The sequence below is a fragment of the Lates calcarifer genome, linkage group LG13 (assembly GCF_001640805.2).
Source record: "Lates calcarifer isolate ASB-BC8 linkage group LG13, TLL_Latcal_v3, whole genome shotgun sequence".
In the NCBI taxonomy this organism is placed as follows: domain Eukaryota; kingdom Metazoa; phylum Chordata; class Actinopteri; family Centropomidae; genus Lates; species Lates calcarifer.
Window position 1 is genome coordinate 26,587,445 of NC_066845.1, and position 25,963 is coordinate 26,613,407.

The 25,963-nt window shown below is 42.9% G+C and overlaps 3 protein-coding genes and 1 long non-coding RNA gene across 6 annotated transcripts in view; 1 reads left to right on the forward strand and 3 right to left on the reverse strand.

Annotated features, from left to right (window-relative positions):
• The window catches only part of sncaip (synuclein, alpha interacting protein), a 15,741-nt gene extending 9,770 nt beyond the window's left edge, over window positions 1-5,971 (reverse strand). Inside the window, exons 1-7 of the mRNA XM_018663600.2 lie at window positions 5,815-5,971; window positions 3,035-3,122; window positions 1,953-2,025; window positions 1,312-1,868; window positions 553-721; window positions 181-467; window positions 1-38 (exon numbers count right to left, since the gene is read on the reverse strand). The exon at window positions 1-38 is cut by the window's left edge and continues 142 nt beyond it. Of these exons, the coding sequence (XP_018519116.1) occupies window positions 1-38; window positions 181-467; window positions 553-721; window positions 1,312-1,868; window positions 1,953-2,025; window positions 3,035-3,091 (1,181 nt within the window). The 5' untranslated portion in view covers window positions 3,092-3,122; window positions 5,815-5,971. The remainder of the gene's footprint in view (window positions 39-180; window positions 468-552; window positions 722-1,311; window positions 1,869-1,952; window positions 2,026-3,034; window positions 3,123-5,814) is intronic.
• A 3,144-nt stretch (window positions 5,972-9,115) lies between these two features.
• Window positions 9,116-12,630, reverse strand: LOC108874873 (GTPase IMAP family member 4-like). The gene is made up of 2 exons (XM_051075168.1): window positions 11,648-12,630; window positions 9,116-9,140 (listed from the first exon to the last, which is right to left on the reverse strand). The coding sequence occupies exons 1-2, from the start codon at window positions 12,628-12,630 to the stop codon at window positions 9,116-9,118; spliced, it is 1,008 nt and encodes a 335-aa protein (XP_050931125.1).
• A 1,204-nt stretch (window positions 12,631-13,834) lies between these two features.
• Window positions 13,835-15,547, forward strand: LOC108875201 (uncharacterized). 2 transcript variants are annotated; one of them, XR_001959835.2, is made up of 3 exons: window positions 13,835-14,007; window positions 14,372-14,499; window positions 14,664-15,547. It is a non-coding gene; the product is annotated as an uncharacterized LOC108875201 (long non-coding RNA). The 2 variants fall into 2 exon arrangements; XR_001959834.2 differs by lacking the exon at window positions 13,835-14,007 and having other exon boundaries at window positions 14,112-14,499.
• On the reverse strand, window positions 15,226-25,194 carry LOC108875130 (protein-lysine 6-oxidase). 2 transcript variants are annotated; one of them, XM_018663832.2, is made up of 7 exons: window positions 25,030-25,194; window positions 17,819-17,927; window positions 17,443-17,574; window positions 17,196-17,352; window positions 16,876-16,971; window positions 16,323-16,438; window positions 15,226-16,212 (listed from the first exon to the last, which is right to left on the reverse strand). In XM_018663832.2, the coding sequence occupies exons 2-7, from the start codon at window positions 17,866-17,868 to the stop codon at window positions 16,206-16,208; spliced, it is 558 nt and encodes a 185-aa protein (XP_018519348.1). In that variant the 5' UTR covers window positions 17,869-17,927; window positions 25,030-25,194; the 3' UTR covers window positions 15,226-16,205. The 2 variants fall into 2 exon arrangements, with proteins under 2 accessions (XP_018519348.1, XP_018519338.1); XM_018663822.2 differs by lacking the exon at window positions 25,030-25,194 and adding an exon at window positions 18,535-19,318.
• Window positions 25,195-25,963: the final 769 nt, after the last annotated feature.

The window sequence follows — 25,963 nt, forward strand, 5'->3', positions numbered from 1 at the left end:
TCTCTGATCAGCTCCAGGTTGTCTGCTGCCAGGTGAGGCTGGAGGAGGAGGAGGAGGGGGAGGAGGGGGAGTAGAGAGGAGGAGGGGGAGTAGAGAGGAGGAGTAAGAAGTGGAGAAAGGACAGAGACGTTCTCTAGACTTTCAGTATGCCCCCCCCCCCTCTCTGATGACTCCACTCACCAGCAGTGAGATCTGTCCCTCTCTGACGATGTTGATGATGTTCTGGTTTTTCTTGGTCTCCTCATCCACCTCTGCTCCCGCTCCTCCACCTCCTCCAAACCCCCTGGGCCCACCACCTCCTCCTGCACCTCCTCCTCCTCCTGGTCCAGGAGCCCAGGGCTTAGAGCCATCCTGCCTGCCCACGCTGCACCCTGGCAGGGGGAACATCAGCCCCGGGCCCCCTGGAGGCTCCACACTCGGCCTCTGGGTCTGGGTGTCTGGGTAGACCCGCGCAGACAGCAGCTTGTCTGGAAGTCAGGTCGTATCATAACTTCATATGAAGAACAGGTAAAACAGAGAGGGAGGAAAGGTGAGAGTGCTCTGAGGACATACCTGCATCAGAGAAAGAAGAGAGGGAGGACGAGCAGCTGAGGAGTCCAGAGGAGAGCAGCTCCGGCTGGTAACCTCCTCCAGCCGGGGAGCGGTGTAGGTGGTGCAGGTCTGGATCCATCGACTTGGACTTCCTCAGGTCCGACCACTTCACCGGGGACAGAACACAGTACTGCACAAAACACAGGGAGTACAGCTGATGTTTCAACCAAACACATAACATTACAGCTCATTTAAGGAGGAACAGTGCAAACACGTCCGTTAGATAAAGGTTAAGAAAACAGGAAAGACTAACTGAATAAATACATAAACATATTTAACAGCACAGGGCCCAGCAGTTTGTGAAAAGTGTCAAAGTGCAATGTTTCTGTAGCTATCGTCTATAAATTAACCTCCAGCTGGTGCCAAGCAAAACACAAACGTATTTCTGACAAGAGAAAATTCTGCTAACACAGCTCAGCACTGTGGGCAGGAGTCGATTCTTACATTATTTTTACCAAACATCACCACAGTGTGTAGAAGTAAATGCTTGTGTATCCTGACAGTTTTCTTTACTCTCAGGTGTGGTGTCATTGTGACCCCTTAAAAATAATCTAGTAAACAGTATGACAATTAAATATAGTTAAGTACAAAAAAATAAAGTAATTGCTTTATTTTGAAGGTCAGATGTTTATGTTCCCTAAGCTTAGTTTAGGAGCCTGTTCCCTGTGGGCCTCTCTGTGGATCGTACACAGATTCACAGGTAAAAATATGAAAATGTACCTGAGTCTGTGAGCTGCTGCTTCCCAGGCTCAGAGGCTCGTTGTGGGATAAAGAGGAGCTCTTCAGTCCTCCTCCCCGGTTCCTCTCCAGCGTGCCCCCGCCCAGGTTGCTCCCTGTCACCGAGCGCTTGTCGTGGGGGACGCGAGGCAGCGTGGACATCTGCTGACTGGACTTGATGTAAGGCACGTCCAGGATCTCGTCCATGTCCAGGTCATAGTGCTCCAGCTCTCCGAACAGCGCCTGAGGGTTGTCGCCTCCGACGCTGCCGCCCAGGCCCTTCACCTTCCCCCCCGGCCTGTCGGAGGAGGTGGAGGCATGAGTCGTCTTGTCGGAGCTGGGGTCATCTTTGCTGCCCTCCCCCGGCTCCCCCAGACCCAGACCCAGCCCCTGACCCTGGACTTTCCCATCCGAGTCCGAGTCGGTCGTCTCCGGTTGGTGTTTGAGAGGGGAGACCCTCTTCACTGGCCGGAACTTACTGTGGACCTCAGCGAGTCCCGTGGGTTTGATTCCCCCGCCGCTGTGGGAGGAAACGCCACGACTCCAGTTGATGGCTGGAGCTGCAGGAGGAGGAAGGAGGATGAGAGAGCAGCTGTGGAGGTGTACAAACACCATGTTCTACATTACTGATCACCTTCAGTTACCTGGTCTCTCCTCGGCCTGACCATCGCTCCTCCTGGACAGCTCTGGGATGCTCTTCAGGGACGTCACAGAATACTGCAGACGGAGGGGAGAGACAAAACAGAACGAGTGAGAGATGGTAGAAAATTGCAGACAGCAGTTCAGCAGCTGTGCACAGCGGTTATATTTAGATATTAGTTAATTGCAGCAGCAGTTATGTTGCTCTAAGTACAGACAGATTGTAACATGAAGCAGTCAGGCAGCTGTAGGTAACAGCTGCATAATTAAACACTCAGAACTCAAACTAATGCAATCTCAAATTCTTCCATCATGAAAGTTAGAATGTTGTTTTTCATTGAAACTGTTTTAAAGAGGTGTTGATTTACAGGCTGTAGTTTGTGCTGCAGAAACTGAACATTATAAGCTTCATAACCACAGGATGTGTTGCAGGACTGTTGTATTAGACTGCATTAGTTCTAGTGAGATGTACCTAATAAACTGGACAATTAGTGTATCTGTCTCTTGCACAGAGCAGGTTGCAGCCTGCTCAGGTTGTTCTATGTAACTGTTAAGGTGCTGCAGGTGTTAGATTACTGAATGCAGGAGCTGTTGTTTATGAAGTGAGTCAGTACGGGCTAGCTGGTTAGCATGATAACTTCTGCACAAGAGGAGAAATGACAGAACTAGAAGAGAGTAAAGGGATGAAGTTTGATGCTGAACTCGCAGCTTTTCCTCTGAACTGGTGAGTAAACAGTCACTAATGCTGTAACGATGACAAAACTTACAAATCTCCTTTAATTCATTGTACAGCACTGCATTTCAGATAAGCTGCCTATCAAAACACCACACTGGAGCCTGTAAAAACACTGGAACTCAGAGAAACCAGAGAGCAGAAAATAAAGAACCATTCGTTTCAGGAAAGGATATCCACAGCATCTGTCAGCAGCGACGAGGCAGAGAGAGAAGCTGTGATAAGAAATGTAATAAGCTCAGCTAGCCAGCCTGTGCTTCATGCTAATGCAATGCTAACTGTTTCCTGCCAGCCTCAGACAGAGTTACTCAGCAGCAGTCTGCAGGTGTTCGTTTATCTTTGCATCATACTGACCACTGAATCATCAGAGAAGTCGATCTCATCCAGGTCCAGGTATTCAGGAGCCTCCATCTTCACACCACATCATCAGCCTCACAACCAGCTGCAGACGAAAACAGAACCACATCATAACAACTTAGAAACAATCTGCAGCCTGAAGATACTCTGAATGTTATCTCACAAAGAAAACTCTGATCAATGCAGAATAACAATAACACTCTGCTGTTTAACAGTGAATGTGAATAAAACAGTTTGAGGTGTTAATGTTGCAGTGATATGATCAGTGGGAATAAAACACAGGAAGTCGCTGCAGGAAACTGAGAACAGTCCTGTTTAAAACTGGTGTTAGTGTTTTTTTCTAACTTTTTCTAACTGGGATGACAAACTGCTGCACAGTGAATAAAGAGGAAACTGTGGAAATAACACAAGTCACTTCTATTTTAAGGAGGATTTTCCCTCTCTCCGGCCAACAAAGGCTGAAATCTACAACACGTTGTTTGAAGAAAATCGAAATCCTTCTCTGCTCAGAACCGCTGCAGGTTTAAAGCTGTTTAAAGCCCAAACTGTCAACTGCACGAGCCGCCCGAGCTGTGGTGATCAAAGGCCACAAACAGCAGGATAATCAGGGCTAATCAGAGAGCAGCGTGACTCGTGGCGGCGCTCGCAGATTTACAGACGCAGCACGCAACCTGAACCAGCACGAGAGCGAGACCCGACCCCCCGGGGACAAAAACTAATCTCTACTATCACTGCTACCACTGTACAGCCATCTAATCCTGTCACTCCCTCCTCAGAGATCAGCTGGGTTCAGTGCCTTGCTAAAAGACACGTAAGTCAGGAAAACTTCCCGACTGGATGATGACGGGGGGTTTTCAAAACATCAGCTGAAATTTTAGGCCTGTTTGTCTTTTTAAAGAGTGTCAGAGCGTCAGTTTATGGCCACAGGATGTTCAGAAAGCAGGAAAAAACACAATGCTGAGCTTCCATGTAAGAGTGCAGCTGTTTTCAGACTGTGTGGGAGGAACCACAGAACTAAACCGGTCAAAATAAAAACCTCTGATTGCAGCTCTGAGAAACAGTTAAGCCTAACATCCTTGATAACAACAGTTTAGGCCTGAAACCCGACATCAAAAATAAGACTGAATCAAAAAAAAAAAAGAGGAGGAGGAGGATGCCTGTTCTCTCTGTTTATGTGAACAGCTGACGAGTCCAAATCCTTCCAGGCAGTGAGACACGAAAACAATCAGAGAGATGAAATGTTGTTTTGGAGCAACGACAAGAAACAAGGACGGAGGGAAATTCACAGAGACTGGATTAGTCTTTCTACACAGTGTAATAAGATGTATGTTCCTACAGAGGTCGCCCACCTGTTTATTACACTGAGATCAGATCATCCTTTTAGTTTCACCAGAAACATTTTCATTCAGGAAGAAAGTTCCCTGTCTTTCTCCTCCTCCTCAAACATCTATAATGGCACTTTCTAACATCATGAGGCTGTAATTCAGATTACATAGAAACCTGACTCCTGGCATTAACCTGCAGACTGGATGGAGGCCAGTTTAAATCTCATTAATGTGGGTCAGACATTTGGCTTCACTCACTTATTTCACCGTCAGAGGTCTTTTCACCAACCTCTCAGAACACTGGACTTTTTCACTGTAAACAAGGTGTATCAGGTTTAGAAGGCTGAGAGGAGATGATGAGAATAATCTAACATGATGGTTTACTGAACCTCAATGACATTAAAAATGACACGTTTATGAATTCAAATATGATGGGAGAGGTGTTATTTCACACATTAAATACCACATATTTAAAGAGTGTGGTTATTGATCATTTTAATTATGACAATGGAATGGTCATTAAAATACTGTGTGGTCCAAATGAACATTCACCCTCTAAATGTCTTTACAGATGAATTGTATGATGAATATGATGAATATGATGAATATGTTTGTCATGTTTCTGATGTAAAATATCAGAGACACAATTTACTGCATTAACATTCATTATTTAACAGTCAGTATGTTACATATTCATATTACTACAGTGGATTTGATTTGAATCATGTTTCAGAGCCTTAATTGATGTTTAAACTAAAGCTTTCAGGTGTTGATGAGCAGCGACAGTTATCTTCATTATTCATTAGTATGTTGATATTTAACTGATTCATCTTTTGGTTGATAATATGACAGAAAACAGTGAAAATGTCATCTACATTTCCCACAGAGGAAGGTAACATCTTAACTTGCCTCCACTTTACTTACTGTGCTGATATCTACTTATAATTTCTGTTTTAATAACAGGAAAAGGAGGATTATTATGTTTTGTGAGGAGGCACTGAAGGAAAAATACCCACAGGCTGATGAAAGTGAATGAAAACAACGTTTCACTCAAAGATAGCTGTGATTCTTACTTTGTTTTCTGTAATTCAAAGGAACATTTGACACTGGACCAGTTATTAGATAAGAGTTGGTAACAAACAGACTTCCAGCAGCTGATAAAGCCTCGTTGTTTCTGTATTTCCAGGTGGAAACAGTGCCTGTGGAGTGACTCTCGGTGGTCTGCCCTCTCCTCTTTCTTGCTGACAGCTGATTTAATCCGCTGATACCTGCTCACGTAGCAGCAGGAGGCTAATTAGCTCAGCTAGCTCCAAAGAGGCTAATGTGGAAGCTAACGTGACTAACGTTAGCCAGGCAGCTGGAAAATTAGGTCAGAACAGAAAGCTCAGGTAAAAAAAAAAAAAACAAGGAGCGGTCTGTTCTTGGTTAAAGAGCAGTTTTATGATACGGTACCTTGTCGAAGTCAAGGCCGAGGAGAAGAAGCTGGTCTGAGGGGATGAGAGAGCTAGCGGAGCCGCTAGCAGGAATCCTCGGATCCAGCTGTTTTTTTCCTTCTGTCGCCTCGCTGTCTTGAAAAGCACAAAGACTTTGACATATGGGCAGCACAGAGACTGGGAGCGACAGGAGGCCTCACTCTGACCACATTTCTGAGCACCGTGTTAGAACTACACTCTAACCTTTAACATCCACAGGAAATAAACTTTATCTGATCGACTGTTTCAGTTTCTGTTCATTATGATGAATTATTTAGACGACACAGGGAGTTAAAGTGCAAAGCAAGGAAACTAAATGGAAGACCAGAAATTAGCTAGTAGCTAAAATAATAATAATAATGTAAATGTTTTCACTGGTAAACAGTTTCTGCCAAAGAAGTAAAACAAAACATGAAAAATTAGGAAAGATGAAAATAAAATTACACATGACAAAGTCAGAGTTATGATGCAGTTCATAGTCATGAGTCTAACCAGTATTTGTTTAATGGAAGATACCACACAAACAATTCTAAAAAAAAGTAATAAAGTTGTCTTTTTAACAATTTGAAATTATGACATAGATTCATGTGTTCCTATTTCCAGCAGGAAAAAACAACAGGAACAAACATTTGTGGCACATACAATCCAGTGTTTTTGTTCTTTTTTGCCAAATAAAACATCAGAAACAAACACTTTCACTTTTCAACCTGCATAAATGTTGTTATATTTTTCATTATCGTATCTTAATGAGCCTAATTTGATAATATAGGCTACAATATTCTACTACAACAAATTCTAATGTTATAGAAATGTAAAGAAATCAAACGATATTTCTTTCTTCCCTCTCTGTGGAGGGTGAAGCTGCAGAGTGTGACTGTGTCACGCCCTCTGCTCCTTCCTCCTCCTGCTGATTCATCAGTGTAATAGACGATCTTTGAAGGGGCAGCCGCTCACAGAGGAAGTGGAGCCGTTAGTTCGGTCCGTTATCCTCAGAATAAAACCTGCAGTAAAACCTCTGGTCTTTCTCTTTAGAATGAGTGTTTTCTGAAATAAAAACTGATCATAATGTTTTATTTTAATTTTAACTGTTCTGAACCATCATCCAGTACTGACACCTCAGCAGGAAAATAACAATTAATTCATTAATAATTAAAATTATATAAAAATAAAACATCATTCATTGTCATTTATATCTTTATCTTAATTGCAGTGGTGGGATGTAACTGAATACAGTTACCCAAATATTACTTTTTGCTGTGGACACGTGTTGCTGATGTTTCTGTACTTATCTGACTGACCTGCTTTTATAATTCCCTGCAAAACACCTTGAAGATCAGCTTTAGGATTAAAACCGACTTTGCTTCATCAGCAATATCATCAGTAATAATGAATACAGGAAGTTAAGTAGTGACATCTACTTTATATTATTGTTAATGGAAGCATCAAAGCTGTCCAAACCACAAAGTTTGGATTTATTTATTTTACTAAATGAATGTGGCTTTGTTCTAAATGTCTGCACATGTCAATCACATCTGATCTGTTTGACTGTAACAGGATCTAAACCCTCTGACATTAGAGTCAGAGTCTGCAGCCCGGACTCTAAAATCAGACATTTGACATCATGCATTCAGTTACATAACTTTAGTTTGTCAGGGAGAAAAACACAGAAGCTGCACCGCAGATGAGGCTATAAATGTCCTGTGTGTTTCCATAATAACAGCCTGAGCCTCTGCTTTGGCTCCGTCACTGAGGTTTGATGTTCAAGTCATTTCAGACTCAACAGCGACACCTAGTGGGTCAGTCTGATACTGTCACTGGGTTTAACGGCGACAACGAGGAGAGTCCAGAGGAGGGAGCTGAAGGTACAACAGCTAAAGACGGTGGAGGTGTGTCAGTGCTGATCTCTACAGTTATATAATCTAAGACTGAAAGATTTTCACAGTCTACTGTGTCTAGACTGATCCGTGATCACGTTTGATCCTTGAGTTGTTCCCGCCGTCCTGAGACAGGAGAAGTGATAGGTGACAGAAAAAGGTCTGATACGATGGACGATAGAACGAGAAGAGGCTGAGTTAAAAATAAAGGAACGTTATATAAGCCACATGAAACAAACTAAATAAGTCTTTATTAACACAACCTGGCGCCAGGTGGACGTGATGACACAGGTAAGCTAGCAGTACAAGCTCAATATGCTAGGTGTGAAAAACAAAACACGACATATAACCGTTCAAATTTATGAGTCAAGTCAATGAACTGTTAAATTATATGATAGAAAGTTCTTTGCAAACAGTAGCCTGTGTTCTAAGAACTAAGTGTGAAACTTTACCTTGTAGCCTCCTCAACCAGTCTGATAGAGTCACCAAACAAACAGCGATGAGCCCAGGACTCCAGAGAGGACAGGTAAGATTCAACCAGTGTTCATATTAGAAAGAATGCAGTCTACACCTGTTCTATAGGAAACGGTCCAGAACACGTCGTGATTATAATTATTCATAGTTATGATAACTATGAAACAAAAAGTCAGAGTAATGAGACTTTTTATAGACTTTTTACCTCAAGATTATGACAACATACTATCTCATTATGAGTATCTCATGATCTTATTATGGGACTACCATGGAAGACAATCAAGTGTAAGTTTTCACATTTTTTAAGTGGTGGAAATGGCTGTGAGACTATTATTAGAACAAATTTTAAACCTGAACCACCCAGCAGCACACCCACTGACTGCTGTCAGTGACACACAAGGCACAGGTGGGCTGCTGCCTACAGTGTGTGAAACGTTGGATGTGAAACTGGAAATATGATTTTTGATCAAATACACCATGAATGACAAGTTTGTAGCGAACAGTGTTTCAGTATTTCAGACTCATACAAAATTATTAGAACACTTGGTATTGAACACGGCTAAGGTGAAGAAGGAGCTCGGAAGTAATGGACCTGGATTTATTTTCCAAGAGGACAATGACTCATTCTTCTAACTATTACCGACAGAAGGAATCTGCTGGGACACTGAAAATGATGGACTGGACCCTCAAAGTCTGGAGCCCAACCCCATCAAGCAAATTTAGGCTGAGCTGGAAAATAAACTGGACAGATCTATTGTACACTCAAAGGAAAGGCTTGATGCAGGCATGAGATGAAGATAACATCAGTGTTGAAGTTATCTTGAAACATATTGACACTATGCCAGAGAGATGTGGACATACCAAATATAAAAAGAGTAGGACCCACTTCATCTGATATTTGTTGTGCTCAGAGCAACCAGCTGCATCATGGCGTCACTGGTTGATGTTAGAGCTCCACCTGCTGGACACAGTGAAAACACACAGGAGAACAGAGAGGGTTTAACAGACAGACACCATCCATCAACTGAGAGATGGTGACTGTGATCATACAGGTGGTGGACAAAGTAACACAAACACTGTAAATGTAATGAAAAGCAACAACAGGAAACACATGACTCCCTCTGCCTCTGACTCACTCAGTGCTTTGTTGTGGTGTTAAATATCCTTTAGTCTGACTGACTGTGAGGTTGTTCTGTCTGTGGACACAAGAAAACTGCAGCAACAATATTAAGAGGAAGACTCTCATCAAAACTGAGTGACAGACACTGATGATATTTACTCTAAGGATCAGCCCTCCATCTGAACACAAAGCAGGTTTAAATCAGATTGGATGTTTGATCAGTGACCCTGCAGGTTTACTGGCTGTAATCTTTCCTCCTGTTCTCATTGGCTGTTCAGAAATACCTTCCTAATGAACTTCCAGTGTAAGTGCTGTGGATCCAAATCCAGTCTTTGTTCTGCAGCTTCATGAACTAGAAACAGGTGAGAATCTTCCAAAGTCCTGTACTGTATCCATGTTAATAATCTCTGTAGAGCTATGACACAGACCATGTCAGTCCAGTTAGAGTGGTTTATTAAAATTATATACTTCCCATCTTAGCAGTAGTCTGAAACAATGAAAAAAGAAAGAAAACCAATGAACTTTCAGAAAACTTAATAAATGTAGAAAAAAACCAAAAAGAAATCAAGATGTTTGATATTATTTCATCATCATGGACATATTTGATCCTTTACAGCCCCTGTCCTGATCATTAACACCAAATATATGAACATATCCACTGTGTATTATTCATATTATTCACATGCTTATAGAATTAATTATTATATAACAAAAAAATATGATCCTTTGACTTAAAATATAAACTTTTTAAAAACAAGTCAACTCCAACATTTAACATCCTTTAACCAGTCAGGTAACATTCTGATTTACATTCAGTTACTTTATGTTTGAGTAACTCTCACTACACTGTGGTAATATATGTTCAGAAACATCCAGTGTTCAGGATGCAGAAATACCTCCATCTAATACAGTCGACATTCCTGAAGTTAATTCTGTCACAGAGATACATGATGGGTAAATAATTATGTCTGGTGGTCTGAGGAGTCCTGACTTCTCCTAAAACCTGATTAAATCTCCAAATTATTTCTCTGTTATAAAAAGTCAACAACACATTTAAAAAACTGCAGAAATAAAAACCCATTAACATCAAAGTTAACAGTTAACAAACCAAGACAAAACATTAAATACAAAGTTAGAAAATGTTGCAAAAAATCACAACCAAAAATAAATTTAATGACAACTGAAGCTGTGTAGCTGTAGATCACTAAGGATCCAGGACTGGTTCTTAGGGGAGTATAACGTCTCAGGAATAAACCAAATTGTTGGATTGTCATCATTTTGTAGAGCTCAGCAACAGGAGTTGTTTTTCCCCCCAGATCAGTTTTAAATGAACAGTTATACTATGGTTGTTAACATTTAACTAAGTCCACACCTTGATGTAGTACTAATGTAATGCACTGTATTTACAGATGGTTGCCTGCCATGATATATTTCTGTATTTGTAGACAAATGATAAGATTAATATGATAAGATTATGAAATTATATTTTAAATCATGAACATTCACAAAAATACAGTTTGGAATCAGAAGTGTTTAAAATGAACAAATCTAATTTGAGTGTTTTCTTGCAGCCAACCTGCCCTGTGTAAATACACAACACAAACTGACCTGCAGTGAATCAGTTGGCAAATAATAAAATATGTCATAAAATTGAACACACATACGGTTTCTTCAGATTCTTCATTTCCTCCATGTGTTTTTCTATCAGAGCTGCAAAGTCCTTCTCCCTTTTCTCTCTGAACTCATTGAGTTCTTCAGCTTGTTTTCTGGCCTCCTCTTCAAGTTTCTTCTCCATTTCCTCCAGTTTTTTCTGATAGTTTTCCTCCAGTTCTTTTCTGATTCGTTCTTCTTCTTTTCTTTCCTGTTCATATTCTTCTTGGAGCTTTTTACGTTTTTCTTCTTCCTCCTGTCGTCTCTGTTCATTTTCCTGATTTCGTTCTTTCCACCACTCTTTCTGTTTCTTCTCCCAGTTCTCTCGCTTTTCATTCATCTCTTTTCTACTCTGCTCCAACTCTCTGTCAATTGTTTCTTTTTCCTTTGATTCTTTCTTGATTTTTTCCTCCAAAGCTTCGAGTTTTTGCTCAAACTCCAGTCTTTCAGTTTCTTCCTGCTCTTTCCTCTTTCTCTCTTCTTCTTCTCTCTCCTCCTGTTCTCTCTTGATTCGTTCTTCTTCTTTTCTTTGGTTTTCATATTTTTCTCTTTCCTGTTCATATTCTTCTTGGAGCTTTTTACGTCTTTCTTCCTCCTCCTGTCGTCTCTGTTCATTTTCCTGAGATTGTTTTTCCCACCACTCTTTTCTCTCTTTCTCCCGGTTCTCTTGTTCTTTTCTCATCTCTGCTCTGCTCTGCTCCAACTTTTTGTAAATTTTTTCTTTTTCCTTTGATTCTGTCTTGATTTTTTCCTCCAAACCTTGCAGTTTTTGCTCCCACTCCTGTCTTTTATTTTCTTCCTGCTTTTTCCTCCTCCTGTCTTCTTCTTCTCTCTTCTCCTGTTCTTTCTTTCTCTCCTCACGCTCCTTGTTGATTTTGTCCTCCATTTCTTTAAGTTGTTTTTCTCTCTGTTCATCCAATCTCCTTTTCATGGCTTCTTTTTCTTCTTCATGTTTTCTCTCTAGTTCCTCCCTCTCTCTCTTCATCTCTTCTTCTTTCTCCTTCAGGATTCTCTCCACTTCTTTCTGTATCGCTGCTTCAGCCTCTTGCAGCATCTCATTAGTGAAGCAGCTGCCTCCATTTTCCTTCACCATGGTGTTGATCTTGTTGATCAGCTCACTGACTTGTGTGTGATTGTGTTGATCATAGTTGTTAAACACATGGTATCTTCCTCCACAGTCAGAGATCAGCTTCTTAAAGGAATCATCACATTTCTTTTCAACATATTCTTCAATGGACAGTTCCTCGTGTTCCAGCGTATCTCCTCTTGTAAAAAGAATGATGGTGAACTTCTCTGAATTCTTCCCAAAGACTTTCTTGATGAGTTTCAGTGTCTCCTTCTCCTCTGCTGTGAGTCGTCCAATCTGTAACACCAACAGGAAGACATGTGGTCCTGGAGCCAGAAGACTGATACATTTCACCATCTCCTCATTAACCTGATCATGGGACAAACTATTATCAAACAGACCAGGAGTGTCGACCACAACAACAGGACGATCGTCCACGTCACTCTCTGCTTTCTGACAAAACCTGGTGACTGATATTTGACTTGATTCAGCTTTAAACTCCTTTCTTCCCAGAATGGTGTTTCCTGAAGAGCTCTTTCCACTGCCAGTCTTCCCTATCAGCACAATCCTGAGACTCTCTGGACTCTGTTTCTCTTCATCACCTGAAGACATGGAGTTACTTTAAATGTTGGCTAACTTTGGCTGAAGAGTAGTATCTGGTTCAGGCCTTTAAAGCCCATATAAGAGCTCTATAAGTTCAGCCTGTAGAGTGGTGATTTTCTTCTCTAGTTGTAAAACTTTATCCATCTGGCCAAATGCAAATGTTTCTGTTGTATAGCAGTGTGGTTTATCTTTGGACAGGCTCAATTTATCTACAACATCCAACAGCTCAGCGATCTGCTGTTTGTCCTTGATGTTGAGAACAACAGATCTTCCTCCACAGCTCTGACAGAGCTCCTGGATGTCGTTGCTTTTATTTACAAAGTTAACAACTTGACTTGTTTTGTATTTACATGTTATACAGTAACTGCTCCAACCTGTAATATGAACCTCAAGTGTTTAAAGAGGAAATAGAGGAGCTCTTTGCTCTTTGAGACCTGTTTATAAAGGAGAAAGTGACTCTCAGTGTCGTACACTTTCAATTTCTACATTTCTTATTTTAATATCTTTGACATAACTTCTAGAGTTATGTATGGATATGAACTATGAATGATGAATTATAAAATGTTTTCTAAACTATGAATATACATTTACACTTTTTCTGAATCGCCAAAACACTAAAACCCATTTTCTAAACTAAACTGTCAGCTGCCAAAACAACTTGATCAAACCAATCACTCAGTTGGCAAAACGTTAAACATTGTTCATCTGGTTAGACACAGTTTGCAAATCTGAAACACCTATTCTGCAAAACTCTAAACACATTTTGACCCGGCTGAGACATGATGCTGAGGCTGAATAAATGACATTGCTTGCTGTAAAATCATAATTTCTTGTTTACATATGTTTTCAAAGGTGCAGAATGTGCAAATATCCTACAGTAAATGTAGTTTATGCAGTGTGTAGTGATTGCTGAGCAGTGTGTTTAGGTGCATTAGCTGGCTTTGTGAGTCCTCTGACAGCAGTGTTTGGTTTTGAATGAAGTTAAAACAGTTTTGAATCAATTGTTTGATTTTGCAAGACAAGTCAAAGGTTTTGAGAGTGTAGCTTGAAGTTTGGAGTTTGTGTTTCCTGTTTTGAGAAAAGGAAAGTTCAGAAAATGTGTTTTGGCAGCTGATGCCTCTAAGATGTTAAGCTGCCGCAGGCCACCAGGTGGAGCTGCAGCCTCCTCTTCAACAGTAACCGGATGTTGTTAACCAGGTAGAAAGCGGGACTGACGGCATATCGTAAAACCAGCGAAGTAGTTTGATCTAGAAAATGGGAAACAGGTCGTAGTAAACTGGCCTATCAGCAGCTACATCCAGCGCTGGCACGTGAACGTTAACCTGGAGGGAAAGACCGTTGCTAATGCTAGCAGCGCTAACGTTAGACTAACTGATGAAATCAGAGGTGCCCGCTTTTTCTGTTTCCGGAATGTTTTCTCATATTAGAGAATACAGACTAGTCGACTATTCACCGTTTAGTCGACTGTCCTTAGGAACAAACTGTTTTGCAGATTAATAAAGTAACTGTAATTAAACAGTGCATTAATAAATTGCGTTAATAGTGAAACAATGTGAGACTAATGCACACAAGAATGAAATGAGGTTAAAGAATAATAACACAAAGATTAAAAATAGAAATGAAATCCTCTGAACACCACATGAACTGTGTGTGTTTGCAGTGAAAGTGGAGGACCGCGGTCCTCAGTGGACCATCACCACACCAAAGGAACTAACAAAGATAAACTGTGTGTGGACTGTGTTCAAAGCAGCTGACTTACACCACCACAACAAACGTGGACTCACCTGGTGACCTGTCATCTGAGTGAAGCAGCGGAGGAACCAGTGACGCAGCCTCAGCAGGACTCTTACCACAGGTGCAAAAAAAACCCCATCACAGGTAAGAAAGCAGGATTTATGAAAGGGGGGCAGAAGCTGTTTACTCTGATACTCTAACTGTAGTTTTGCTATAATACTTTTGTGAGTTTGTCTTCCACCAGTGCACAAAAGTAGGTTTTAAAAATCAAAACATTTCCTAAAATAATCCTGTAAATCTCTCCTCAGTGTCTCAGTCAGCACCAAACCAAAAGATGCAGTGACCCAGCTCCACCTGCTGCCGTCTCTCCGCCGAGGCCCGGCGGTGGTCCAGCTCTGAGGAGGAGGTGCCTGAGCAGCGCTCTGAGTCGGACGCTCTGAGTCGGACGCTCTGAGTCAGACGCTCTGAGTCGGACGTTCTGTGCAGAGAGCTGCTGGTTCAGAGCGTCAGGAGAATGGAAGGTCCAACGGTTCCTCTGCTGCGTCCATCAGCAGGAGTCTGGACCCCGGCCACAGACGGACCTCTGCTCAACGACAGCCTCATCCATTGTACCATTTTTTATTTGAATATATATTATTTTAGATTATTATTATTCTGACTTTTAGTTGATTAAAAGTTCACATCTCTGTTCTTCTTTTCTGTCGTGAGAAAACCTTTGTGTTTTTTTTTCTTCACTGAAACCAAATGGATAAACTCTAATTGTGATTTGCACAACAACTTGATTTTCTCTCTTCTACTTTAAAGTGAATGAATGTTTCTGAGGACTCGCTGCTGATGTGTGTGTTCAGAGCTCAGCAGGTCACACACTGGTCACATTCAAGCAAACTTTATTAATGTGATATGAAGCAGTAATGCAGGTTGATAATATGAGGAGGGAGCTCGCCTATATACAGCTCTGCAGGTATGTGTGGTTACAGGTCGTCAAGTACAAGCACAAGTACACACACTGTGCACTCTGTATACACACTCTATACAGTGTCCACCAACAGAAACACACACGCCGGTGTGTGAGCTCACTTCATGTCACGACACAAAGCGACAACGTTTAGCACCAATAATCAAAGATCTACTCTACAGCACCGATAATGAACAGAAAGCAGGATTAGTTTAAAACACAAACTGCTGTTTGTCAGTTTCTCTGAAATATCTGGAGCTTGAAACTTTAAATTAACATTAAATTGCAGGATGAAACCTCAGCTATGTCACATTGTATATAAAAGATTTACAGAAAGAACATGCAGGTCAATTTCTATTTCCTGTGAAGGTGATGAAAGTGGTAGAGTCAGCCTGTTGATCAGATAAAGATCAGAGAGTAATAGGACATCTGTTTGGTCACGATGCGTCTCTATAGCATGAAACAATAATAGTGTTAACCTGGTTTCCCATCAGTCATCATCTCATAGTCTCACAGTCAAAAGAGCTTTTTCTGTTGGATATAAAAACTAAATCTGCAAAGTCAAGAGTAACAGGAAGTGACTGCAGCCGTCACAGAAATGTAAAAAAGTAAAAACAGTTCTGGCATAAAGAGCCAGAAACTGCTGAAGCTCAGAAATGGAATAAACAGAGTGACGTTCCCCCACACTGTAACCTGGCTGTGCCACCGTAAATCTAAAAAGGTCGTAGAGTTTTCCTCAGTCTGTGTGATGATGATCTGCCTCAGGTGTTTTTCTTTAACCTGGTTATAACTGAATTATTTGCGTCACATGTAAACAAACTGGAACGTTAACATCCACACCTGTAGCTCCACCTGTGTCCTCTGTCACCTTCAGGCTCATGTTGGAGGATTCCTCTCAGTAGCTGTGAGAAGCAGAAACATCAGTCACTGATAAAAGGACTGACAGCTGATAGATGATATTCAGTTTGAGAACAGGAGAGCAGGACACTTCCTGTTGGAGGAGGTTTCTTACGCTGACATGGTGCATCCAGAGACGTGAGCAGCGGTGCCCGTGTACTGGACGTCACAGCGAACGATGTTGTTGTTAAAGTTGGACTCTGGGACCTGCTGCCTGGGGTTCACGGTCACCTGTCACAGAGAACACACCATTCATACACTACACCAATATTCAATGGACAGTCCAGTCTGTTTGACTTGACCTCAGTGTCAAGTCTGACTTCACGACTCTCTCTACTCATTGGTTCCTAATCAAGACGTAAACACTGGAAACCACCTCATCAATATATTCTTTTTAAAATAAAAACAATAACTTTTAAAAAGCAGTGATTTCTTCAAACAGCTGATCACAGAAACAAACAGGAGGAAATAGAACATTTGTTACGGACTATTTTCAGTGGCGGATTAATCCACATCTGGAGCTCTAGCGAGTATTTTAGTGAGTAAAATATAGAAAACAAACACAGACTTGTATTTTAAAAACAGCCAAAGTGTACAGAGGTGAATGGGACAGTCAAATCTCAAAGTCTGTCAGTTTTCACATGTTGGACTCTCAGTAGTTTTCAGACCTTCAGGATGTATTTTCCAGGTGAGACGTCGGTGATGTCGATCCACTGACAGTCGATGTCAGCGTTGTAGGTGTCATAGCAACCTGGACTCAGACCCTGCACACACACACACACACACACAAACAGTTACTGCATTATCAGACTGTTCAGGATAGATGCTAAGCTAAGCTAACCACATCTCTGCAGTCATTAAATAGTTCATAATCAATACAACATGCAGACACTTTATTCCTGTCTTTCCTTTCTCACTTCCTTGTTTTGGCTCCTTTCCTGTTTCCTGTGTTAAATGGGGAAGTGATTGTGATAGTGTGTGTTTGCACCTGAGTGTGTGAGGTGCAGGCGAAGCGGCGGTAATATCCTGGGTCACAGGAAGTGTCCTCCAGACAGAAGCTGGCCTTGTGACCTTCGGCGACCTGCCTGTGACTGTGGACGTCCAGCAGCTCGTACAGGCTGAACTCGTCCATGCTGTGGAAGTGACTGAGGGACAACAAACAGACGCCCGTTTAGAAAAGCACTTCATTTAGAAAAGTGTCAGCATGCTAACATTAGCCTTCATTAGCCACCTACTTGTGGCAGCTGTGCCACTCCCAGGCGTATCGAGGTTTACTGGGCAGGAAGTCAGCTGTTCCCTGGTTCTTCACCCTCTGAGGAAACCTCAGCAGGACTCTGGTGTCATAGTCCTGAGAATAAGCAGAGGTACTGCAGGAGGAAGCAACAAGGACAATTCATATTAATATTTAATCAGAGCAGTTTTGGTCTGATGCTCAGTATCAGCAGATATGAAGTGAGCATCATCATCACTGATCAATGACTGGATATCAGCTGATATCAGTGATGTGTTGAATCTAACAGAAACACATCAGCAGCTTCTCCACTAACAGGACTTGCTGATGTGGATCAGGTTCTGGGTGAAAATGCAGCAGTGGATCGGGTGTGGTCTTACGAGGCGAGGCAGTTCTCCTCAGCGGCACAGCGCAGGTTGTACATGGGCATCCTCTGCACGTAGGTGGCGATCTGGATGTAGTAGGGGTCAGGAACCAGATCAGGGAGACCTGCAGTGAGGACACAGCAGATTCAGATACAGGCAGGGGTTAGGAGGATCAGGATCCATCAGTCCTCTTTACTCTGAGCATAAACCAGTCCTAGCACTGCCCCCTCCTGGTCTGGAGCTGCATGGACATGTTGACTTGTGTCAGGACCTTCAGTCTGGTCCCGACACAAATGAACCTGTTAACCTCGTGATCATTTAAAGCCTGTTGGTTGATATTGATGACTGATTGATGATTGGCTCCTGTACCACACAGATTTAATCAGCTGCTCCTCCAGAGGCTGAGGATGAAGCTCAGTGCATTGATATGAAATCATGTCAAATAACATGGGCCTGCCAGTGGAATCTACTGGGAATAGAAAACATTAGAAACTCAAACATGTGTCCATCCTGTAAAGATTAAAGACATTAGTGAAGAGCTGAGCCACAGCAGGAACGAGCCTGTGAAGAGCAGCAGCTGACTTTCATCAGCTTTTACAGTTTAATGGAGGAGAAACTATAAAGTGGCTTTAACCTTTCACAGCAGCTTCATAATTAGAATGAGATTTCACACAATAAGCAGGTTTACTGTTTAAACCGAGGATCAGATTAAAGGCAGGTTGTGTCCGTACCGTTCTGGTGGTAGCTGGTTCCGTATCCGTGCCGGGCCTGCGCCCTGGGTCTGGGTCTGTAGTACGAGTCGAAGTAGTTATAATAGGGATAATAGTTGGACGCCTTGTACGGGTTGTACGGATCATCTCCGACCATCATGTCCTCCCGTCTGACCGGAGCAGAGTCCCCGTCGCCGCCGGCCGCCTCCTCCTCCTGCTGCTGCGGCCGCCGCTGACGCGCCATCGCGCGTAATTGCGCGGTGCTGCTGGCTGCGGGGACGCGCGGGGAGCCGTGAGACGCGGGAGAGACCGTGTCGTTACCGCTGCTGACGACCACCACGGGGGTACCGCGGCTGGGTGAGCCGGTCTGCCTCCTGCTGGACGGCCGGTACTGAGCCCCGCGGCTCAGGATGCTGAAAACCTGGCCGTTATGTTGCCATGTCAACCCCCGCCGGAGCGCATCATCACCACCGGCTGCTGCCTCCTGAGCGCGAGCCTCGTTCAGGAAACCACACAGGAAACATACATGTGCAAAAGACAGCAGCAAGGCCTCAGAGGAGAGCTCCTTCATGGTTCAATCAGTGAGGCTTCTACCAACAAAAAGAAACTTCTTCCTCCCACACACACACACACACACACACACAGCTGCTGATCTGAGGAAGCTGTGTGGAGTGTGGAGCTGAGCTGCTGCTCAGAGAGGGAGAGGAGGAGGAGGAGGAGTTACACGTTTTCTAAGCCTGGTTTTGGATGAGACTTCTGACCCTGATCTGATGAGACTGGGACCACTTCAGTCAGCAACTCAGCAACCTGATGAGGTCTGTCAACTTTCACAAAGTGAGACGTCTAAATGTCATTCCAGAGGCTGAGAGACACAAACAGAACACACACATCCTGAGGTGACGTGGAGGTTTCCTTCACCTCTCAGTCTTTGCAGAGCAGAGAGGATTTCTGACGATCACCCGGTGGTTTCATGTGATCCTAACAACTGATCTTCCTCACAGAGGCTCCTCACACAATTCTAGTTGAAGGTGAAGCCGGACTGAGCCGGAACACCAGAGCTGTGGGAGCTGCTTTACACAAAGTGACAGAAAGAGGAGACTGACTGGCAACGTTCAGATGTCAGAGTGTCATTAAATGCACCATCATGGGGAAGTTTCATGTATGAATTTAGAGAATAAACTGAACGTTGGCTGTGATGGATCTTCTATCTGCTCTGCTCTCAATCATTTTCTTGCAGGACTGAAACCAGCAGATGTTTGGTCCTTCACAGTAACATCCTGTCACATCACTGTACTGAGAGAGGCTGCAGCTAAAAGCCCATTTTTCTTCTTAAAACCTGAGCTGTGCCTCATTGTCCTGTCTGTGCAGGATGAGGTGTAATTAGGGCGATGCTTCGGCCTCACGATTGTCCTTTCTCAGTCTCATTATCTCTGTGGTCAGAGCTGCTCTCTGATTTCACACAGAGTGAAGACACTCAGCTGTGAGCTGCAGAGAGCTCGAACCTGCTCAGAAACATCTTCATCCTTCAGGATCTGTCAGGCCTCAGCAGCGACTGTGTTCACAGTCACTGTACCATCCAGTCAGGATGCTTTTGTTTGGTTTTATGGGAGGAACGCCGCCCCCCCGCTGAGTGCTCAGGATGCTTTAAAAAGCTGAGATTGAAGCACTTACCAACTGAGAGCACTGTAAAACACCCGCCCTGCCACACACACACACACACACTCTCTGAGCCACAGGAGTGTGTTCCTCCAGGTGACAGGTAGAGGAGTTAAACAACAGTTACAGAACGTCTTTTCTGTTCAGATCAACTGTTAAAGTTAGTTGAATTTTTTCCTTCAGGCCATGAAACAGAGTAAATGTAGCATCATCTCCAGAATAGAGAAAAATACCTTCACTGTCCAGCAGGGTGGAAAAGAGTCAGGATGACAGAGCACCAGCAAAAACCAGGATATTATAAACCATGTATTTAAATGAAATTATATGATCTGCTCTGATACAGCTCACAGATGTCCTCAGCTCTGCTCTGTGAAAAGGTCAAAACACAAAAGTCTGTGGATGAAAAACTCTGGATATATTCACAGAAACATTCATTTTTAAAGTGTATCTGCAGCAGTAACATCAGACGAACAGGATTTAGAGAGAAAGGAAACGTTTCTAATATAAGACTGAAAAAAGGACGTAAAGTTACAGAATACTAAGCTAGAGGAGGTGCTGCTGTTTGGTCTTCAGAGTGATTGGCTGTGGTCATAGTCTGCTCTTTTGCACCTGTAACCACGCCCACCGGTGATGTCACAGTGTACTGACACACCTGGAGTACCTCTGCTCCACAGACAGAGAACACGTCAGAGTCTGAGAGACCTGCTGTGACCCTGAACATGTTGTTTACAGCTTGTTGTGCTTGTTGTCCTGTTGTTAATGTACAGAACACATACTCTGGTATGAAGTTTGTTTCCAGGTTTCTGTAACGAACCTGTTCATCGTCCCCTGAAGGAACAGCTGGAGCATCTGCTAACTATCAGCACCTTCATCCACTGAGCTGACTGTAGCCTCACCTGCTCATCGTCATCCTCTGCATCCAGCTCAGACAGGGAACACCTTTTTTTTTCTCTGTTGGAAAATCTGATAGATGTCAGGGTGAAGATTTTTATACACACCTACACTTTACATACACACCCTTAGTATTTCAGATAATTTCCATCAGATAATAATTTCTGTGCTAAATGTTGATTTCCCTGTGCTTCTGTCTCACATCGTCCTGACTGCAGCACTAAATCTAAAGAGTCATAAGGAGAACTGCAGCTTAAACACAGCGAGGCTCCAGACGTTTACCTGTAGGCTGACTGTGGTCTGTTCATCACTGGATTTATTCATTCAGAATTTGTGTTTGTGATAAGAAGAGCCGAACTGAAGCCAGATGTAAGAAAACCTCATTCACATCGTCACTTACATTCATCGCTACAGGAATATTACATATCCAGGCTTGGAGCAGAGACTCTCTCACAGTACGTTGCTGCTTCATGTGGTTCGGTTCTTTAATGATCAGCATTTCCCAGCTTCAGCATAATGTCCACTGGTTGTGCAGACCTATTCTGCACACAGATGACATGAATAATATCTAGAAATCAGGATTATATTATTGTGAGTTGTGGTGTTATATGGGTAATATACAGCTGACGTTAGTAGAGACTGGTGAGAGGTTTCCTCCAGTAGCAGTAGGTAGCCGTGCAGACAGCAGCTAGCTCGCAGCACCAACATGTGTGCGCACTTTAACCGATTCCTTCACCGTTAAAGGAAAAAGTGATCAAGCTGAACGAGAGCTGGTTTTTTATGACCTTTGTGTAAAGATCAAAGGCAGCTGACTTTATCGCAGCGCTCTGCATTTCCCTTTCAGGAACACCAGGCAGCAGCGCCTGCACTTTCCAATGAGAAGCAGGTGTGGGCCGATCCGAGCGGATAACAGCTTCATAATGAGGGCCGGCCGCCTGCAGGGGCCTCCTGCACACAGGACACATAAAGAGCCATGGAAACACCAGACACAATAGCACTGCCTTCATCCCCACCAACATCATCATCACCTTCAGTGTGTGTGTAGAGGACAAACTCACATACTGTACAGGCAGATGTGAGGTGTTGAGTTCTGTAAAAACCCTCCACAGCCCGGCCAGTAAAAAGGTGTTAAATGCAGTCATGTTGGTGAACGTCACACCTGCATTCAGCAAATTAGACACGTGAGGAACGTGAGCCAACTTAAATCCAACCATGTGTGGGTTTCCACTGCTTCCAGTGTTTATGCTAAGCTAGGCTAAACGTGTCCCGGACCTTTCTTTGTGCTGAGGTCTGATCAGATTTCCTGCTGCTGGCTGGTTTGTATTAACATATGAAGAAATATAAAGCATTTTAATGGGAACATAACCAGTCATTCTATCCGTCTGTCAGTCAGTCAGTCAGTCAGTCAGAACACCACTCCTCCAGAAGCTAATAGAAGCCAGGCTCAGTAAAACCACTACAAACCACAACAGAACCAGATTCCACATCAACCGGCTGACCCGGTCCTCCACCCTCAAGGTCAAACAGCTAGAAGTCAAACCCACACACCTTCTATTAAACATCAGAGGCTGCTCTCGTTTCTGTGCTGTTTCACTGTACAGAGGTCACCTGTCAGTCAGACAGGTGGAGGCGGGGCTCTGGGTTTTTGTGTGTGGTGCTTATGGTACATTACAAAGCCAGAGGAGGTGCACCTACTCTAATCAATACAGGCTGGTTTTCAGTTTAGTTGTAGGTAAATGATCATCACAAAAACAATCAGTGTTGACTTGTTATTTAATGTGTTTGAGCCCCATTTATTATTTTACTTATTTGCTTTGGTTTGGTTATATCATGAACTGCTGCAGTGGCATAATCTCCCAACATGGACCATTAATATTTAATCTGCTCGACCTCATTAAGCTTCATTCAGTAATAATTTAAGCCATTTCCTCCTAATGTCTGAATTCCAGAGTAATTTTGAAGTTATCAGGAGAAATGTCTTTTTGGACAAAGAAGAATAAAAAATGAATCTAAAACGGCCCGAGCTGTGTTCACCATCAGCTAAATATAACAATGGTTTTATTGTATGAATGGAGCCGTGTGTTGTAGACACGATCGTTTGTCTATGAACCCAGATGATAAAGTTTATCTTCAGGCATTATTTAGTTACAGTTTAAAGCTGTTGCTGTAGGTTCATTCACATAATGAGCTGTGCTCCACAGTGAGAGCAGGGTGCACAGTCTTAACTCTGCACTGGTCACAATAAACATGAGTAACGTCTGAGAGATGGCGACAAAACACACTGATCGGTCTCTGATCTGTCTGATTAACTAATCCATCTCACTCTGGTCTGCAGTGGCTGTTTGCACACTGGGATGAAGTGACAGAGTCTCTGCAACAGTGATTCCCAGTTTATTTTATTTACTTTGATGAACTTTTTACTGCATAAAAAATGAGGTGACATTAGCATTTGCATGTTAAATACGTGGTTACGCCACAGCTCAGACTGATGACATTTACATTTCTACGACCCTGACGTGTAGTTTAGGTTTAGACCCAGGTGGACCTCAGACCTGCTCAGGTGCTGATGAATAGTTGTTGATGATCTCAGAGAGCTGGGAAATGAATTTAAACATAAAATAAATGAGTAAACTCTGATTCATTCACACTAAACGTTCACACTGTCATCAGGACATGTAGTCTCTGTGGTCATGGTTCTGTCCTGACTGACTGGTTTGTTTTGTGTTCACTCAGTATTTTTTTACTTAATTCAATAAAAAGCTGTGAAAGCGATTAAAAAAGACCAGATAACTTTAACTTGCCGAGTTCCTCTGAAGGTTTCTGTGGACGTGACAGATCTCACGCTAAAGAGACAAAAATAATCCTCACTGGGACCAAATGTCCTCACACACCGAGGAGGACAACAGCGAGCAGAGCAGCACCAACAATTACAGCCAGGTTGGGTTTGGCTGGGCCTCCTCTAGCATCACGCCACTGAGAGGAAAAAAACACGTATAAAAGCTGCTGTCACCTCGCTCACTGTTGTGCAACACATCTGAGGAATTTTTCTTTCTGCCCAAAACTCACTGTGTTATTTTCTGACTCTGTCCAACCAGCCAACAGTCATTTATTCCTCATACCTGAAGCTGCAGGCTCTGGCAGCATTAAACAGTTGTTACCTATCAGAATGAAACCTGGGCCATTGTTTATCCCTCACTGACTTGCCTTTTGGCCCTGAACCACTGTTGAACCACCCTTATGAAACCTGCGGTCACTGAGCCCACATTTGCAAACAAACCTCTGCTTTTGGTTTCTTTGTCAAATTTAGTTTTGCCTCTACCAAAGGCAATTACAGCCAGTGTGGTTCTCAGCAAGGTGCAGAGCAGCTCAGTCCTGAGGGTTTGATCCTTCATTATTAAACTGATTCCTGCACCAAACAAGTCAGACTAACAAAGACTCTCTGCTGCTTTCAGGCTCCGTCTCCACAAAGTCGGGTTTGAATCACTACGATCAATCAATAGGCCAGGGCTGTTTCTGGCTTTGTGGGGCCCCAGTTTACCAAACTACGATGGAGAGATTCCTAATCCCTCAGATGATCCACGAACATGCCACAGTCTATTACACTTCATCAGCAAAACAGGCTACAGCCATGATAACCTCTCATATTAAAATGAAACTTCTTAAGTTGAGCCACTGATAAAAAATGATAATACAAGGAAAACAACAATCTTCTTTATGTCAATAATTAAAACAGATATTAAGTGTTTTTAAAAATTGTTTGCTTTACATTTTGAAAGCAGGAACACAACTTATTGAGCTTATTTTGACCTTTAACTTTCATGAAGCAAATACTAAAGCTGGTTTATGAGTATACAAGTCCTAGCCAGCTAACTAGCATTTATCTGAGGCTAGCTGAGCTAGCTAGCAGGACATATAACAAACAAACTTGCCAAAAACTTACACCCCCCACCCCATCCACATCAACTTTACCTTTATCCTGTGACTGTCTTTCTTCCTCCGTTTTCTTCTTAGGTTTTCTGGTTTCTTCTTCCTGGTTTTTCCTTCTGCTTGACGCCGTTTCCCACCAACATCCTCACTGAGGGGAATGATGGGTACCTGTCAGTCATTCCCATGATACCTGTCGGCTGACGTCACTCACTGTGCGACAGTGGAGTCCAACGATTTTGACATAAAGACAGGTGATTTTAATTCTCCTCACATGAGGCTGAACATTTAACCTTGGCGCCCCCTAGTGGCTGGCGGGGCCCTATGCATTTGCATAGTCTGGACAGTATTGCACAGGGCTCTGAAACTCTACTGAGTTTTACTGAGTCAAAGTCAGACAGCAGCTGCTGAACATGGTGGAGACTCCAGCAGCTACAGAATCAGATATTTCCGTCAGGAGGTGGAGGAGACCAAACACAGAGCTGACCGGATGGTGGATGTTGGACTAACATCCATCAGGTGAACACCTCTCCAGTGGGATGTTTCTTTGTGTCTGCTGGATGAGGAAGTTTGCTAACATGCTAACCTGCGCTCTTCTGCCCCTAGTGGCTAAAAGGAATCTTAACTCAGATGTCATGAAGGTAAAGTATCATCAGTGTCTGTGTGTGTGAGCTGTAAAGTTTATTACTGGTGTCACGGGCAACAAAAACATCCCTGTCCACCCTGTTGTTAAAGTGAAACACACAAGCTGTTGTTTATACCAGAGAAAGGAAAAATAAATCCACCTTAAATAGAGCTCACACTGTTTTGTTTCCTGACATCTTAAGACTTCATGCGTCATTAATTAAAAACCTCAGTTTGAACCCAGATAGAAAACCAAGCTGTTCCAGGTGAAAATGAGCCTCAGTGTGAAGCAGAGGTTTTTGCTGTGGGAGCAGAGGCTGGTTCCTGCTGGTTCAGAACCAGCAGAGGTTCAGTC